Source organism: Fopius arisanus, unplaced genomic scaffold (assembly GCF_000806365.1).
Source record: "Fopius arisanus strain USDA-PBARC FA_bdor unplaced genomic scaffold, ASM80636v1 scaffold00009, whole genome shotgun sequence".
In the NCBI taxonomy this organism is placed as follows: Eukaryota; Metazoa; Arthropoda; class Insecta; order Hymenoptera; family Braconidae; genus Fopius; species Fopius arisanus.
In genome coordinates, this window is record NW_011887748.1 from 1,626,457 (window position 1) to 1,643,581 (window position 17,125).

Genomic DNA, 17,125 nt, shown 5'->3' on the forward strand with positions numbered 1-17,125 from the left:
AACATGACAACCGAGGAGCTATTCACTGAAATTTTCACTGAAGGTGAAAAATTCGAAATTTTTGTAAAAGTATCAGGGGAACATGACAATCAAGGAGCTATTCACTGAAATTTTCACTGCAAGTGAAAAATTCGAAATTTTTGTAAAAGTATCAGGGGAACATGACAATCGAGGAGCTATTCAGTTTTCAACCAATATTTCGATTTATTTAGCCAGTTAGAAAATAAAAAATTAGAATTATTTAAAAAAAAAAAATGAATGACGGCGGGATTGAACCCGGGCCGTCGGCGTGGTAGGCAAGCACGTTACCATTTAGCTAACGCGCTTATTCTGAATATATAATTTCAATAGGGGTATATATTTTGAAAGGGTATTTTTAAAAAAAATTTAAAATTTGTCAATTTCACTGAATATCTTCTCGATTTTCAAAAATTCAGTGTTTAAACAATATTTCCATTGATTAGCCATTTAAAAAAGATAAAAATGGAATTATTTTGAAAAAAAAAAAATGAATGACGGCGGGATCGAACCCTGGCCGTCGGCGTAAAAATCGAGCACGTTACCGCTAGGACAACGCACTCGTTCTGCAAATAAAAATTCATTAGTGGTATATATTCAATATATTGAATAATTTTTTCCATTGAAATTCAACAAGATGTGGTTTCCCCCTTCCACTCGTTCGACAGTCGGCTAAATTTCAGTTAAATAAATAAAAAACAAAAAGCATTCATGCCGCAGAAAATAAAATTCACCCTGACGACTTCATGGACACCCCAGCATTGCGTATTGCACCCTCCTTCTCTTGGGGTGCAGCACTACGATGCCGCTGGGGTCACCCTAACCCCCAAAACTGAGCCTCTACTTCAGTCAATCCTCTTTTGGTCCGCTATTTAGAACTCACGAGTTTTCCTGAGAATATTCCATCTTCCCCATTTTATTTAGAAATTTACAATTCAGTGTTCATTATAAAAAATATAAAATCGGTTGTGTTCTCTTACTTCTCAATCGGAAAAATAAAAAATATAAAATTTCAAGGATTTTCAAGGTTTTTCACGAACGTCCACAGATCATCCGAGAGAATTTTCGGTTCCTCGAAGGCAGCGAAGTGCCCCCCACGTGGCAAATGGTTGAATTGGGTTAAATTTTTGAACCGCAGTTTAGCGATTTTCTCGGATATGTAGAGGATTTCATGAGGAAAAACAGCACATGCCGTTGGTACATACGACTGGAGGCTGTAATTTGATAAACAAATTGAAATTATTGCCCTGAAGAAGTGGTTCGAGGAGATATTTAACTCACTGATCGAATTTATTGCGATTCTCCGCGCTGAAACTCTCGGCGTACAATCTGACACTTGTAGTGATGGAATTAGTCACCCAATAAATCATGACATTGTCAAGAAGTTCGTCTAATGTGTATTTATCTAATAAATCACCGTCCTCACGGAATCTGTACTCTGGATTTGTCCAGGTGCTGAATTTCTCCAGAATGTAGGCGGCAAGACCCGCCGGTGAATTATTCAGGCCAACCCCTGCGGGAAAAATTATAAAAATAAACAATACAATAATATAAAATTGAGTAATTGAAGTACTCACCTACGGTATCCGGTTTAGTCGCTTGCAGATGGAAGTATCCAGATTCTTCGATTGTCCTGGACCAATGCTGCGACATGGGGTACATCTTCGACGCATATTTGGCGTCGACAACGAGAGATGGGAAGAAAGACCCCAGGACTTGCCAGAACATCGCCTGGCCACCGGATACCCAGCACATATTCAAATGCGATCCCAGTACCCTGTTGTAATAATGTATTATCAGTTCTACCCACGACATCGAATTAATTACATACCTTTCTGGGAATAATATCGCGATGTCCGAAGTCACTGCACTTCCCCAGTCCCCGCCTTGCGTGTAGAATTTATCGAATCCTAAGCGAGTCATCAGATTTTTGAAAATCACGCCGATCTAAAAATCGTTTCGTCATCCCGAATAAGGAAATAATGAAGAATATAAATTGAGGAAACGGAATTTTCGCTTGAAATAATAAAATGCATTGACATGAATTTAAAAAAGAATTCAGTCCTGCGAGAAATTTATTATTTCAATTACCTGGGCGTGTCCAAGACCTGGACGAACTGCCCCCTGTGAAAATCCATATCCCGGCAATGAGGGGGCAATGACTTCAAAGACAAAATCAGCATCAGGTCGTGGAGTCGTCAGCATTGGGATGATCTTCTGGAACTCGACAACCGATCCTGGCCATCCGTGCACTATTAGGAGTGGAAGAACCCTCAAGGTCTTGCCATTGCTAACCGTTTTCGCTGGTTTGGCGTGGATGTAGTGAATGTCAAGACCTGTAAAGCTATCAGTCATGACACAGCTCCAGTCAAAACTGACTGACTAATCACCGATAACAACAACCTTGAATTCTCGTTAGAAACTGCGGATACTTGTTGAGCAACTCCTGCCGTTTGTACCAGTCGTATTTATTTCTCCAGTGATCGAGAATTTTCGTGAGGGATGCCCCCGAGATTCCGTATGTCCAGCCGGTGTTCTCCAAGGGTGGGGTCAACTCCCTGGTGTTGGATAATCTTTTCTGCAGATCCACGATTACCTAATCAAAAATAACCATTTAAAACCAGCTTTTAAATAAGCAAAAGTAAAAATTATTAGTCCTTCAGATCAATCCCTCACATCCTTCGGGATATCGATTTTAAATGGTCTGATGGAAGAGTCCTCCTTGACTCCAGCAGGTCCCCAATTTTTTTCCACCAGTTTTGGGACCTCATGGGGCTTATCGTTCAGCAGGATCGGACCTCTGGATAAACAATTACATCGATGTAATTATGATTTTCAATGAAAATTAATGAGTGACACTCACACGAAATAATAAGAGGCTCCAATGGCCAGCAGAACTCCTAAAATCCCTTTAACAATCATCACCAGTTGGTTCTACGGTTTTAAAACTGTGTGAATCAACCGACGAACACCAACTGCGTTGCTAACTCGAATTGATATAACAACCGAGGTCAGGATAAAGTGGGGACGAGCTACCGAAGTATAGAGGAAAATTATTGCCGTAATGACACCGTCACTGTTTAAAATTATTAATAACTCGTAGATAACTCGTTGCAGACAGTAACTCAAGTTATTTGTTATAATGAGTGCGTGTCTGATTGGAATTCAAAAATAATTAAAAAGAGATACACAAGTCTTCAAATTTCGGGTCCATCCATCGCCGTCGATTTATCATTTATTTATCACTCTGCCTCTCAATACATATACGCGAGTCATGTACTTTTATCTCTGTACTGATTATAAAAAAAAAAAATTCTGAATACGCGGCTCGATGGGAAGACAATATCCAAAATATCTGGAATAAATTGTATCGTTTTTTATTATGTCTCGTTTTGCAGATACTGCGAAATTATTTTATGGTGTACAACACTGGGGACAGAGTTCACTGAGAATGTCAGTGTAGAAACTCGAAGATAATGATTATACAAAGATACTTCTGTCAGACGAGTAGTCAGCGAATTTAATTACAGTCCAGTCAGTTAGAATAGCCGGGGATTTTATATCGATTCATATTCTCGCATCCAATATTATCAACATATGAGCCAAAATAAACAAAATTCCAGTCTGTAATCGATAATATTTACCGGTAGCTTCCGTTGATCGATATCTTGAATTGGAAATTATTCTATCGGCCCGTCATTTGCTAATGAAAAAAAATTGGAGTCATTAATTCTATGACTTTATTAATCTCCGCAATCAAGTGACACCATAACTGGAGAAAAAGAAATTATTAAAAGATAATCGTAGAGACTGATTTAGAGAGACTTTCGAACTCTACAAATCAGTTTTCATCGCGGATTTCTGAGCGAACGCCATCCTCTGGCCCTCGACAATGCCGACGAACTTGTGGATATCGTTGGCGGCAAGCTCCGGCTCTTCGAGGGTGGCAAAGTGACCACCGCGAGGCATTCTCGTAACGAGAACTAAATTTAGGAACCTCTCCTGGAGGAATTCCCGCGGGTACCACGAGATTTCGTGAGGGAACTGGGCACAACTACTTGGAATTTCCACTGGCCACCTAATAAAATAGGAAAAATAATAATTATACCGATTGTCATTTATCCTTGAATAAATATTTTCCCTCGCATGAATGGGAATATACCCACTGCTGTGCCCACGCATTGTTCTTTTTATTGAATGACTCGGCATAAATTCGCATTGCTGTTGTCATTTTATTGGGTATCCAGTACATCATCAGATTGTCGATGAGTTCCTCGGGTGTAAATTTATCGAATAAACCGCCGTCATCTTTGAAAATGCTACCGCGTTTAGTGGCTTCGGAAAATTTCTCTAAAACATAACTGGCGAGAGCCGCCGGCGAATCGGCCATTCCAACTCCTGAAATAGTTATCAATCTAAGTTTGAATGAGAGTGCGCCATGAGGGGCACTTTGCGGGTTAAATTTCACCATAAAAAATGTACCAAGTGAATCAGGTCTCGTTGCTTGCAGATGAAGATATCCAGTGAAGTATAATATTTGACCAAATCTCTCAGACATGGGGTAAAACCAGTGATAATCTTCCTCAGCTAGCAAGAGAGATGGAAAGAAACTGTAGAACATCACTTTCAAGAGGACTTTGGGCGATGTTGCAATGCACATGGTCGAGTGCATTCCAAGGACACTTGAAATGAGCAAAAAATTTGATCATGAAATTATGCGCTGGCGAGAATAGTAGTTATGCATTTTTTTATGTCAAATGATACTGCATTTACTGGGCTGGAAATAGACTGGACATCATTGCGGTGATGATGGCACCCCAGTCACCTCCGTGAATGTAATATTTTTCAAATCCCAATCTCAACATGAGATTTTTCAGAACTACTGCGATTTGTGGTGCACCGAGTCCCGGTCTGACCGCACCATCCGAAAAACCAAAACCTGGGAGACATGGGGCGATCACTTCGAAGACAAAATCCTGATCGTCTCGGGGGGTTGTCAGTAAAGGAATGACTTTTTGGAATTCAGTTATTGATCCTGGCCATCCGTGGAGGATAATCAGGGGCAAAACTCTTTTTCCATTTGTATTTTTCGGTTTAACGTGCACAAAACGGATATTCAGACCTGCAAAAGTCTCGGTTGTTTTATTTTCTTTTATGATCGTCTAATGGCTAATAGAAATCTTGAATAGAGAAATTTGTGTCACCTTGGATATTCGTACTGAATAGTGGAAATTTATTGATATGAGTGAGACGAGATTTGAAATCGTATTTATTCATCCAATAAGGTAGAATTGTTTCTTTCAAAAAATTACCACTCATACCATAAGTCCACCCAGCACCTTCTAGATGTGGCACTAGGTCTCTCGTTCTGTTCAATCGGTTCTTCAAGTCCTCAATGTCCTGCAGTGAAATTGGAATTTTAAATAATCATTCAGTAGTACTCGTGTGAATTCAGACGACGGATCACCTTGTCATTCCAATCTATTTTAAACGGTTTGATTGACTTATCTACGTTGTGATTTTCAATTCCTGGGCCCCACCACGTATTTTCGTACACCGGTATTTGCACTGTTCTTGATTGCAAGTAAATTATTCCACCGATCGACACGATCGCTGGTAGGATTACCAATTTAATTAGGATATTCATGGCCGCGTACTTGTTCGACTGCTCTTGATACACTGGCCTGTCTACAAAGTGCAGGGAGTATACACTGAATGCAGCTCTCTCTTCTTCCGCGATAAAGAGAACTTGCATTGAGTATACGTTGCAGTTAGCGGAATGAGGGGAATGGTTTTTGTTTTCCATCAGTCCCACTATCGAAAAATACCGTTTCAATGATAGAAATACTTTTAACTCTTGAAATATGCTAAAATAATCATTAAAAATTGATATTCAATATTCCACAGAGAGAAATATTCAATTAAAATTATTCTTGAGTGAAATGTGGGTGTAGAAAATTTTAGAGATATGTTCAATTAATAATGTAGACTTTGTGTAAAACAATAACAAATACATATATTCTTTTAGGAAGGTGATACAATAGTTTGTTTCTTCTTGCGTCGATAAACATTACGTTCTCTCTCTCTCTCTGTAAATTTTTCCTCTCAGCGCACTCTTAAATCCCCCGTTATATCTGATTTGCTTGCGGATCGGATACGTGTTATCTATTTATTACGTGTATTTGTTTTTCTCTCTCTTCGTGTTGTTCTTCTAGACTTTGATTATTTCGTAAGTATTGGTTAGTTCATGTAATCCATAAGTTTTCATAAATATCAAATCAATTTATTCTCCTATATCCATTAAAAACAATAATTTTCAAAAGTCTACGCATGATTCCGCAACGTAAATATTCAACTGATCAAAGCATGCCGAGTTCAAACGACTTTCGGTCGTTTGGTAAAAAAATTCAAATGGACATTAGGCCGATTTCTCGAAATTTGTTCGACAGTGCGCGTAAGTGGCTCGATAACAGAAAATAAGGGAAACAACAAAAAAAAAAATAAAGAATACAAAAATCAAAATAGTATCGTTAATCACTCTCGGTTTGTTTTCAGCAAAAAAAAAACTTTGATTTCTTAAAAATTCTCTAATCGATAAATTCTTGTCCAATTTGCGTGTACAACTGCACAGCATCTAATGTTACATTTTAATAACTCTCTTTTACTTTTGACTCTGATGATTTTATCAACATGTATAAAGAAATTGGTAGAGTGACGATTCACTTGTTCATATCAATAATTATTTCACAGATGTTTGAATTACAGTACCAATTCCTCTGTACAATATAAATCTTACGTATTACGTATTACATATAAACAAAATAAACATCTAAAAACTTAAAAAGAAGAAAAGGCTAGTTGATAAATTGTCTACTCTTTTTCACGTTGATATCGTTATTATTTTTCTAGCCCAAGGAAGAGAACACAGGGATTGCCAAGTAAATGGGTAAAAATTGTCGGTGTACTCCTCTAAAATAGCTACGTCAATGTAACTGGAAATTTTTTTTTTCTAAATCCGTCAATATTTGCGCAATCTCGATAAACGAATGTAAAGAAATGATTCTACTGTCATTCTCGCGCACATCGACTGATGAATCGTATTAGAATTTAGATATTTATTTGAAATATTGAATTCACCAATGAATTTTCCTCTCCCATTTTCAATGGACAATCACTCGATGGACAAAAGGTCATAATGAGTAATCACACACCCATTCACTCAACACTCACCCACAAATAATCAGACGCACACCACCGGATCCTCCCTTCCTCTCATTAATCGGATAATCCCTTCTAACGATGTTTCTTTCCATTTTCTTATTTCTGCTTTTGTCTCCGTGAAATTATTTTTATACTACAACATATGACAAATAATCTAACTATACATACAATAAACTATGTACAAATGAGGCTGCGACGGTGGAGATTAGGAAGGAAATGACTCGTTCAGGTTTATGCTTTTGTGTTATCAAATTGTAAAATCATGGGTTTTTCCGAGAAAAAGAAATTTCTGGTGATTTTTGTTCCTGTTATTTCCATAGGAAAGACATAGCCGCGAGGAAGGGAGAATAATTTACACGTTCTCCATTGGACGAGTGAATTCTGGATTCACCCGAAGACAGTACGGTTGGATTTTTCTTTATTCATTATTATTTTTTTTTCATAAAAATAGAGCCCTGCTGTCATTGGGGTAAACCTCAGTAGTCAGCCATTGGTTAACCATCCGTGTACTTGCTCAATTTGTCTCGTAGTAACATGTTCTCGTTCTTTAATCGATCGAGTTCCTGTCGAAGGCCCATGTTCTGAAATTCGATAAAATCAATTGAGATAATTATTGATAAATAACATTAATAAGTAATAAATACTCACCTCTTTCTCGAGGAAGCCCGCCCTGAGTGCAATCTGGTTCTCCTTCATGCGACGTGCGTCCCTCGATCTCTTAGCGGCCATGTTGTTCTTCCTTCGACGTGCCCAGTATTTGTCATCCTTTAAGTCATCGGGTACAAACTACACACCAATGATAGAATATCAGATAAGGAATATAAAAGTGAAATTATCGTACACCCGTACAACTGAGTAAAAATTACCTGTTTTCGTGATTTTTTTATCATCGGCTGGGGTTTCAGCTCCTCGTCGGAGAAGGCTCGAGTCCGCGGATCAAAATCCCGCCCCGATGACGCCATCGAGAGCGCTACAAGAGACAAGCCATATTGTATACGTGACGAGTCCCCGGAATCTGTTTCTCGGCAAAATAAAACACGCATTCGACAAAGTGCGGACATATTTTTTTCTCTTTTTGTATCATTTTTCAAGGGTGATCCGCATCCCCAGCTCTTTACTAATTGGCCGTGATTGGGTACAGAGTGATTAGCACAGTTCACGATTAGAACGTTTTGTTGTCGATATGTCGTTACCTGATACGATAGCGTTATATTTTTTGAGGATTTTTCCATTATACTCACTCGAATCGGCTGGTGATGGTGGATTTAGAGTATCTGGTGAGCAACAATCACTCGGTGATGGCGATCTCTCGCGTTTTGTCACTGGCTCCAGGTGCAGTCCAGCTGGTCCTTGATGGCTTGTTGCCTCATTACTGCTGTTACTCATTTTGTGTAATTGACTTCCCTGCATCGCACCCTGACCACCCCCGCCAACCCCATCCACGGGGATTCCATTCTCCGAGAGAAATTCATCCAGATCGACGTACTAAATCGACAAATCCAATCATCAGGTCGACCACATTTACCCAAATATTTTGACATAGCAATTTTTACCCCGGCCTCGAGCACAATATGCCATGCATCAGGCAAAAATCACGCAATTACTCTTAATTTAATGGCCGGGGTAAATTTAACTGTAGATTTTTTATAAGTGCGCGCAACGAGAAATTACAAATTCACCCCGTCTCAGAATTTTAAAGGGTGATTTCTCCTTGCGCAGGGGTTAATTATTAAAGTATCGACTCATGCAGATTGTCGGTAAAACCATAAACAATAAAACTCAACGTGGGCGATGTATGAAAAAGAGAAAGTTATAACGAATATCAACTTTTATAATGCTGAATATGCATATCCCCATTGGCAGGGGCAAATTCACGTGCGTTAAGTGGAAAAATAGATGATAAAAATACAGAGGGAAATAAAAAGGTATGAAAATAGTGGGAAAAAGATTGATGGTATATAAAAATAATAGAAAAAGGGGCTTTTGCTCGATATACTCGGTTACGCGTTGGAGGCGTGACGATATCCGCAAAGAGAGTGAAAGTATCTTGACGGTTGGTTGGAGGTTTCATCGCGGGTGGAAAATCCCCTCTTCAAGTTTATATTATCGAGTGGTGGGTTTAAAGAGGGACCGGGTTTGGTGGCTCGACGAGCTTCCTCGTTTTCACGAATCCAGGAAGTCTCACAGTTTTACCTTTACCGTGCAATATATTTTTTTTTTTCACTCCACCTTTTTGCAAGGAGCTGGAGTAGGGGAGATCTTATGCAACCAACAATCACTTGCATGCCTCAAAAACGGGAAATACGAGGGTACGGGGAGATATGCCGGAAAAATAGAAATAAATCGAGATGGGAATTAGAGTAACTTGAGGCACATTGTTACTGAGTTATTTTACCTTGTTTTCAATGATTTGTTTTTTTTTTTTAATCTCAGACACTGTCAGAACACGCAAAATAAATTGGATAAAAATGTTTTAATATTGAGAGTACTCGTGTCAATATAAATTGCATTAACAAAAAAATATGGAATATTTATGGAACCCTTCCCAGGAATAAACACCTGATTATCCATTAATTATTCATGGGATAATAAATATCTGAATAATATCAGAGAAAATTTTCTCTTTATTTTTAACGACTTAAATACCCTCAATTCAACCAAAACATCTCTCTCCGACTGAAAACCACTCGTCAATGTACCTTACCATTCCGATTAATTGGTAATAGATAATGATAATAATTTTGATGTAACTTTCATGTCTCTTTTTCCTCAGTCTTTGTACATACATGATTCAATACCTTCAGGTCGGCATCATAGGGCAGTGTTTTGTCCCAAATATTGGGCCCCAAAAAGGCGGCCTGTGCCTCGACATTGCCCCAAAGCTCACCATCAGCGTCCTTCTTCTCCTCGGGTCCATCCTTTGTTTGTTTTCCTGAAATAAAAAGGTCCCTTATCAGCCACATGTTCTCCATATTTCAGTCCACCTTCCCCTGCATCATGCTGAACATTTAAAATAAATAATCATGTGAAAAATGGCGTGTCATCAGCTGACTGTACAGTGGAGTCGCGTGGCGGTGTTATAATGATTTTCAAACGTTTCATAGATAGACAACATACATGAAAGAGAACGGATAGGATAGTTGTGCCGATGTCGGGTCGACTGTCAAGGCTACGGGAGCATGCTTGTCACGCCACGATGGTGGACACTGATGGTGGGCGAGATTAACCAGTGGAAATGGAAAATTAATAGTATTGTTATTAATAGTAGGTTTTCAATGAGAAAAATAAAACGGATAAAACGTCAAATGATGGGAGAATTTTCCCACGCGCACTACCAACGGTTTCCCCTATTCCGCGGAATAATCGCGGATCCGCGAAAAACCGGGGAAAATGAAAAATAATTTTTCTATCGTGGAAAATGGTGGGGAAATTTGTGGTCCATGATGTGGGGTGGGCTTTGGGAGGTTTTTCGGTGGAGAAAAAAAAATTCGTTTGCGCTCATTCCTCTTTATACTATTTCTCTCGTTATTTAACTGTTGAAGCGTAGTGCCGGTGTACGCGCCTCTCGCAACGGGAGATTAGTTCCGCGGAGAGGTTCGAGAGCATTTAGCCTTGAACCAAATTACAGGCCTGTACTGTCGTTGTTTAGTTGTTTAGCTGACGACTAGTGGCACTGCATTGGCTGCACCAAAGCCCTCTCCCCTGTCCCCGTGTCTGTCTCTTTCAACTATCATCAAACCTCCCAGACATGCATGTGCTGTTCTATGAATATTTCATTTTCACCAGTTTATACTTCTTTTGGATATTCGGTGGTTCTTCTCACCGGGTGTTAATCGCGACAATATTTCTCTCATTGTACGATGAATTATTGAGTCAAATCCCTTTTTCGGCCGGGGATTTCACGTTTGATTCATCGATCATTCATCAATCAGGTTGATGTTATTTTTTTAGGGTTTTAGGGAATGATCGTTACGATGAAATCTTAGAACTGTATCCTTCACAGAATCGTCTCGGTTCAATGAGAAAGAATTGCACGGCGCGTTGTCAAGGGATATTTCTTCAGAGGTTCATCAATTTATTAATATTTGAAACGCGAAGTACGACGTAAGGGAATCGAAAATCCGGAATCGGGAATCGGTGGTAAAAGGGATTTATTGAAAGTGATGGTGGATGTGATTATTGGTATGATGATGAGAATTAACTGGGAAACGCGGAACGCGGAACGAGACAAGTGTTTCAAGGAAGGCGTCCTTGGACACTCGGCTGCTGATCACCGATCGCTGGACAAAAATTATTTATTCATCGGCACTTGTATCATTTGTTTGTTGTTTTTTTCCTATTTCAAGTGGATTGGTTTGGGGATTATTTTTTTGTCGATGCGTCCCGCTCGATTGGGAGCACTTGAGGAAAGTGAATGTCGGAGAGGTGATAAGGGGTATAAAAATTCACTGTAAAAATAAAAGAGGAACATATTTTAAGAGTCGGCTACCTACGTTTATACGGGGATACCTACTGGGTTGAGTCTGAGTAGTGAAAGTTGCACGAGTCACTTTCCCCTTGGTTCGGGGGCCTCGAGGTGGATTTTGTACGTCGTGAGACTCCAATAAGGCGATATAAATGTATGTGGCAAACAGAGCAGGAAGGCTTTGGCCGATTGTACCGTTTCCGCAAATTCGGTAATTGAAGGTATTCGGAGCAATTCACATGGTTCTACCAATTTCGGAGATTTTAATGCTCCACGAGCGCGCAATTGTACCGTGCAAGTCCAAATCTTCTGACCAATCTTCACTGACCCGGAAGTGGATTTGGAAATGAATTTTTTTCCTCAGGTGGAGTTTTCATTGAATTTAACGGATCGTGAGAGGATAAGGTGACGAGAATCGGAAAGCAGCGGAGTGTGAATGCGAGAGGCGACTTTTTCTTCATTTTTTTTTTTTTTTTGAGTTAAATTTGTGGTGGGGGCAACCGTGGAAAACGAAAGCGAAGGTAGGCACGACTGTTGTTTCCGCATTAATAGTACGATAATTAATTTTAATGGGTTTTTTATTGTATTTTTCGAGTGGTGGCTTTGGGACTTTCTGGACTGGAGTTGTCAAATATTTGAATTGCTCGTGGAAGTTGGTGTGATGACGAGAAAGAAATTCTCTTGATCTTGGCAAATTTTAATGTGAAAATTCTTTTATTACTGCATGCTAAATACATGGCTACATCCGCTAAATGCACATATGTATGATGCTAAAATTATAATACCAAACAGCTGACAAACAGTGCCATCATCTTGAATATAGACCATCTCATTTATCAGTAAGACGCAGATGCCAGGGGCCGTTAATATTTCTCAATTTTTTTTTTTAGTATTGAGGTAGGAGAGACGGTTTGCGAAATAAAAATAAAATATAAGTGTATGAAATATGATTTGGTGTGGATGAGCTGTTCGATTTGAAAATAATAGATATTTTTTTTATTTAATCTTGCGTGGAGCATTGAAAGTTTCATTTGTTAACCGAGCGAGGAGAAAGAGACAATTTTCGGGGGGACCAAACGGCCTCCTTTCACCCTGGGCCTAACACTCGTGACCCAAAAATGGATTTTGGCCAAACAAAGAGGCCCACCTCACAGTTAGAAAGTGAGACTGGTACAAGACTAATAGCCGGATCTCCATTGGACGGAGATACCATTAGAAGTTCCCTGGAATTCCATTTCGGGAGAGAATTAAAATGAAAAAGAGTCGCTGAAGAAATAAGAGAGAGAGAGAAAAAACGAGGAATAGAAGGTCCGGGTTGGAACCAACCGGGCCCAAAATTTCACTCGGCCTCAATTGTCAGTCTGTGGTAACTCGACAATAAAAATTCTTTAATGGAATTTCGAGGTACAATTTGATTTCCTCTCTACGCGCACCTACTGGCGCATCGATGGCCATCAATTTAATTGACAATTATGCCAGTCGTTTGTTTGAATATCCACGATTGCACCGATGAAATTAGATGGCCAATTAAATCAGTTTCGAGGCGATAAATAGTATTTTTTTTTTTTAATTTATTCACAATTGACAATTGTGAGTGTTCTGGGAGGTCAGATACGTGATAAACTCGATTCATTAAAAACGAAAGTTTATCTCGTGAATTCTACATTCCAAGTATTACGTCGATAATGGAAATGATAATTTATTAATTACCGAAAGAAAGTGAATTAATATTTATTTTCAATCGATGGTGTATTTTCATCGGTTTAGATTGAAACCTCGTACCCCATCCGGAATAGGATCGAGTAACGGAAGTGAGATAGCGACTCGAAATGAAAAAAAAAAAGAAAGAAAAAAAAAATTGGCTTGATTTCCACGGTGCAATTAATTATTATGTAGCCAAGTGTGCGTGTTCCCGCATCATGGTGTTCTTTTGCTTCCTCGTTAAACTAGGAAGTCACATGACTTTCGCTTTCACCGACGCTCGAATTAAGTGGGTCTCACGCACACAATCCCATCCCATGTACAAACACATATCTCAAAACGATATTAAATATTTTATCGGTACAATAAAGCGCGAATGAATAAACGCCGGATAATTCACCGGTTGTAACGAATTCAGATCTATCAAAGCGATATTTGTCATTTCTCACTGTCCCCGTAGATGATCATCGGCCAGAGCCGGTGTGTATTGATACAGATGGAATGAAATTTCAATAATCATATGTGTCACCGCGGGTTAATATTTGCCTTCCCCTTTCTCCCATATCTCTCACACTGGCCCACATAAAAAGTCAATTGAAAAATACGAGGTGATATAAACCAGAAAGAAGATTAACACTCATTGACATGCGTATATATCAGATTGACAAAAACCTCCAGATGTGAAATTTCCTCGTGATATTGAGAGAAAAAAAAAAATGGCAAACTGCAAAAAGTACATGGACAACCGGTTTAAGCGCAGGTACAAACACCTGATGAATTAAAAGAGTGATAAAAATGTGAATAAAGAGAAACGTTATTACCGGGTGGAGTTGACAGAAGGTGAAAATGGTGATAACGATAAAGAGAAGGGGAGAATGATGGTGTGGATCTCTTGGTGGTACCAGGAAGATGACGGAGTGCTGGTTGGCGAAAATGTAGTGGTTTATCCGCTTGAAAACCCGGAAGAAGTCTCTAGTTCTTTGGATCTCTTGAGGTGCGGCTGAGAGCCGGACGAGAGAAGCGCGCACCCTGGAGAAAGTAATCGCGGCCCACACAGACACACTCAAATATAAATTGTAAAGGTTAGTCACAAACGGACACCTCGGAAACCTCTCTTATTTTATCTCACGTCATTTATTCTTTTTTAACCAATTTCCCACAAGAAGAAACTGACGGTTCCCAACGGCTCTTCAGTTCTTGCTTCTCGAGAATAAATACACTCGAATAAGCAATTTTCGACGGCTAAAAAAAGAGGTGTATGTGGAGTGGGTACATACCGAGGCCATAAAATACATATTAGACTAGCGCCTGTTATCTCCCATCCGCTTTATCATTTTTCAACTTCTATATTTTTCTTATTTTTTTTTTTTGCATTTATCGCTCGAAAGAAAATGGGCTCACCTGAGCGGGTGCCACGTACTTGAGTGAAACGGAAGCTCGTTGTAATTAACAAATGGTGAACTAGTTTGGTGGCTGTATAGTGGCTATCAACATTGCGATAGTTATCCGACTGTCGAACGTCAGAGTTGATGGATAGGGTGAAAATGGTAAAAATAGTGGTAAACGTTCGGGAAAACGCGACGACAAGTGGAAAAAGTCAAGCCCAAGGAAATATTGTATAATTATCCAATGATGGAGAGTCTCTCGAAAAGCCACAGAGGACTGCCTCAAGGACTGCAATCAATTACAATGAGTTGAGAACATCTTTGGTTTTGTTGGATGATGATAAACCTCAACCGATAATTCATCGATGGTTATTTCATTTTTTTTTTTGACCGACCATTTGAGATTTGTGGTTTTGTTATAATGAGCGTTGGAACTCAATAGAATTTATTCACCTAGAGGTGATATAGGTGGGTATGAAGCCATCGGACACGGTGTGGCTTCGTTTGGGCCGGGGATTAACTGCACATGTACGTGAAGAGGTCGTCGAGGTTACGGTCAGTGGGTCAGGGACTCTATCGTCCGGTAATCTCTGTTCGTCATATTAAGACCTGTCATACCACAATATCCCATTATGATAAAAAAAAAATTTATTCAATAAAATGGTGTTGCATTGTCAAAAAGTGTCTATTATTGTGGGAATGAATGCGGAACTTGGGGGATAGGCTCGCATTTTATTTTCTAGTGATGCCCATCCCTATTGGTATTGTTGAGCGTCACTCCTGAGATAAAGACGCATAGAAACAAATTTCAACTGAATATCCTGTTTCATTCTATTTTTATCGAAGCACTAGGCGCGCGGGACAAGATACCTCGGACAGAGCGCTAGTTTTTTTTTCACTCTCTCATTTTTTTTTTCGGGGATATCACCTAATCTGTGGGAGATAGCGGCAGTTGTGCTGACAACTTTTTGAAGATCAGCATCAGCTCTACAAATAAGGCCCCACGATTATTGCGCTATCTCCTCCAGATTCGGAGGTATTGGCAGTTGATTTACTACTTCCATCGGCAGTTTTTAAATATCAGTGAGTCGCTATCCAAGCCGATTCAGCCGATAGCTAATGATTTTTTTTTTTAATGAATTTTGAATGTAAGTGGAATGGTTCTCACCATTCATATAGACATGATGCTGTCGCCATATGTGCTGATACTGTGTCCATCTAGAGCTGGTGCTGTCATCATGAATGGAGGGTAGGGGTGGATGTACTTGATGCGCGTGTGTGGTAGGTGGTGGTAAATTTGGGGGCGGTTGTTGATTTTGATGCGCCGGCGCGAGTACAATGTGAGGATGTGGGGGTGGTACTGTTGCAACAACCGCCTGTTGATGATGTGACTGTTGATTCGGATGTTGCACTTGGGGATGATGAGACTGATGGGACACAACCGGCACCGGTGGTGGTGCCAACTGTTGATACTCCATTGTACAGCTCATTCGTAAATACAATCGTTAATCAATACTATCAATCACTATTTATTTATACTGAACACTGTTATTTTAAACAGAAAACCACTGTGGCCTTGCCCGATTGCGTTCAGTGTGACACCACAGACTATTGACGACGTACTCAATGACAATTCACTATTTTAAAATACCTCAAAGTGTTCATGATTATTTGATTCTAAATCGTATCACTCGCTATCACTATTACAATTCCTTTTTTCTTCGTAAATTTTGAGAGACCGTAGAACAAGTAGAAACGGATGAACATTGCCTAGACTCGACAGTTGTTCCCCTCGAATGACCAAATGATGCGTCAGTGTTGTCCCATCGTATGTGATTATTTGCACATGGGGGACATCTCCATGGCTTTTCAAATCCCAGAATATCCAGTTGGGGGTGGTGATCGGGGATAACGAGGGGGGGGGGGGCGCGTTTTTTGGGGTACCACCGATTCCACTGGGGTACACGGTTATTCCGTCGATCCCGTTTCACGTTCAGGAAGACACTGACGGCTTCGTTGAAGAGCCGGACGGCCACCGCGCGCTGGAGAACCGTCGCATACGGGCCCCACCGTTCACAATACTCCACGCAGAGGGACCCCCTCCACCCACCCATTTACTCTCGCCAATTCCCTCTCGATTTTTTTTTTCTTTCCCCTCCCCCTTTTTCACAGTTTCTAGTTGAGTTTTAGAGTCGATTACTCGATCCCCTCTACCAGAGTTTCGGACCATCTCCCGCCTCTTGCGATTCTCGTGGCATTTGCCCATCGAGCTCGTGCGATCCAGTCCAGAGAAACTTCCGCGTTTCCAGGGGGGACGGTGGGGGGATGGGGGATG

At 40.0% G+C, this 17,125-nt stretch overlaps 3 protein-coding genes across 8 annotated transcripts in view; all 3 read right to left on the reverse strand.

The window, feature by feature from the left end:
- Nucleotides 1–904: 904 nt before the first annotated feature.
- LOC105274155 (juvenile hormone epoxide hydrolase 1) lies at nucleotides 905–3,274 on the reverse strand. The gene is made up of 8 exons (XM_011317045.1): nucleotides 2,882–3,274; nucleotides 2,695–2,818; nucleotides 2,422–2,614; nucleotides 2,110–2,354; nucleotides 1,850–1,965; nucleotides 1,596–1,795; nucleotides 1,300–1,531; nucleotides 905–1,232 (listed from the first exon to the last, which is right to left on the reverse strand). Exons 1-8 carry the CDS (start codon nucleotides 2,938–2,940, stop codon nucleotides 1,031–1,033), a joined length of 1,371 nt encoding a protein of 456 aa, XP_011315347.1. The 5' UTR covers nucleotides 2,941–3,274; the 3' UTR covers nucleotides 905–1,030.
- A 98-nt stretch (nucleotides 3,275–3,372) lies between these two features.
- On the reverse strand, nucleotides 3,373–5,758 carry LOC105274156 (juvenile hormone epoxide hydrolase 1). Its single transcript, XM_011317046.1, has 6 exons — nucleotides 5,486–5,758; nucleotides 5,223–5,418; nucleotides 4,792–5,140; nucleotides 4,501–4,700; nucleotides 4,185–4,416; nucleotides 3,373–4,096 (listed from the first exon to the last, which is right to left on the reverse strand). Exons 1-6 carry the CDS (start codon nucleotides 5,663–5,665, stop codon nucleotides 3,853–3,855), a joined length of 1,401 nt encoding a protein of 466 aa, XP_011315348.1. The 5' UTR covers nucleotides 5,666–5,758; the 3' UTR covers nucleotides 3,373–3,852.
- A 256-nt stretch (nucleotides 5,759–6,014) lies between these two features.
- Pdp1 (PAR-domain protein 1) overlaps nucleotides 6,015–17,125 on the reverse strand; it is a 21,759-nt gene continuing 10,648 nt past the window's right edge. The window contains exons 1-6 of one of the 6 annotated variants that reach the window (XM_011317056.1): nucleotides 15,959–16,836; nucleotides 10,038–10,171; nucleotides 8,481–8,724; nucleotides 8,106–8,209; nucleotides 7,888–8,025; nucleotides 6,250–7,820 (exon numbers count right to left, since the gene is read on the reverse strand). In XM_011317056.1, the coding sequence (XP_011315358.1) occupies nucleotides 7,734–7,820; nucleotides 7,888–8,025; nucleotides 8,106–8,209; nucleotides 8,481–8,724; nucleotides 10,038–10,171; nucleotides 15,959–16,280 (1,029 nt within the window). In that variant the 5' untranslated portion in view covers nucleotides 16,281–16,836 and the 3' untranslated portion in view covers nucleotides 6,250–7,733. Of the gene's footprint in view, nucleotides 7,821–7,887; nucleotides 8,026–8,105; nucleotides 8,210–8,480; nucleotides 8,725–10,025; nucleotides 10,172–15,958; nucleotides 16,837–17,125 lie in introns of those variants that run through there. The other 5 variants (XM_011317054.1, XM_011317053.1, XM_011317051.1 and 2 more) reach the window with 5 other exon arrangements.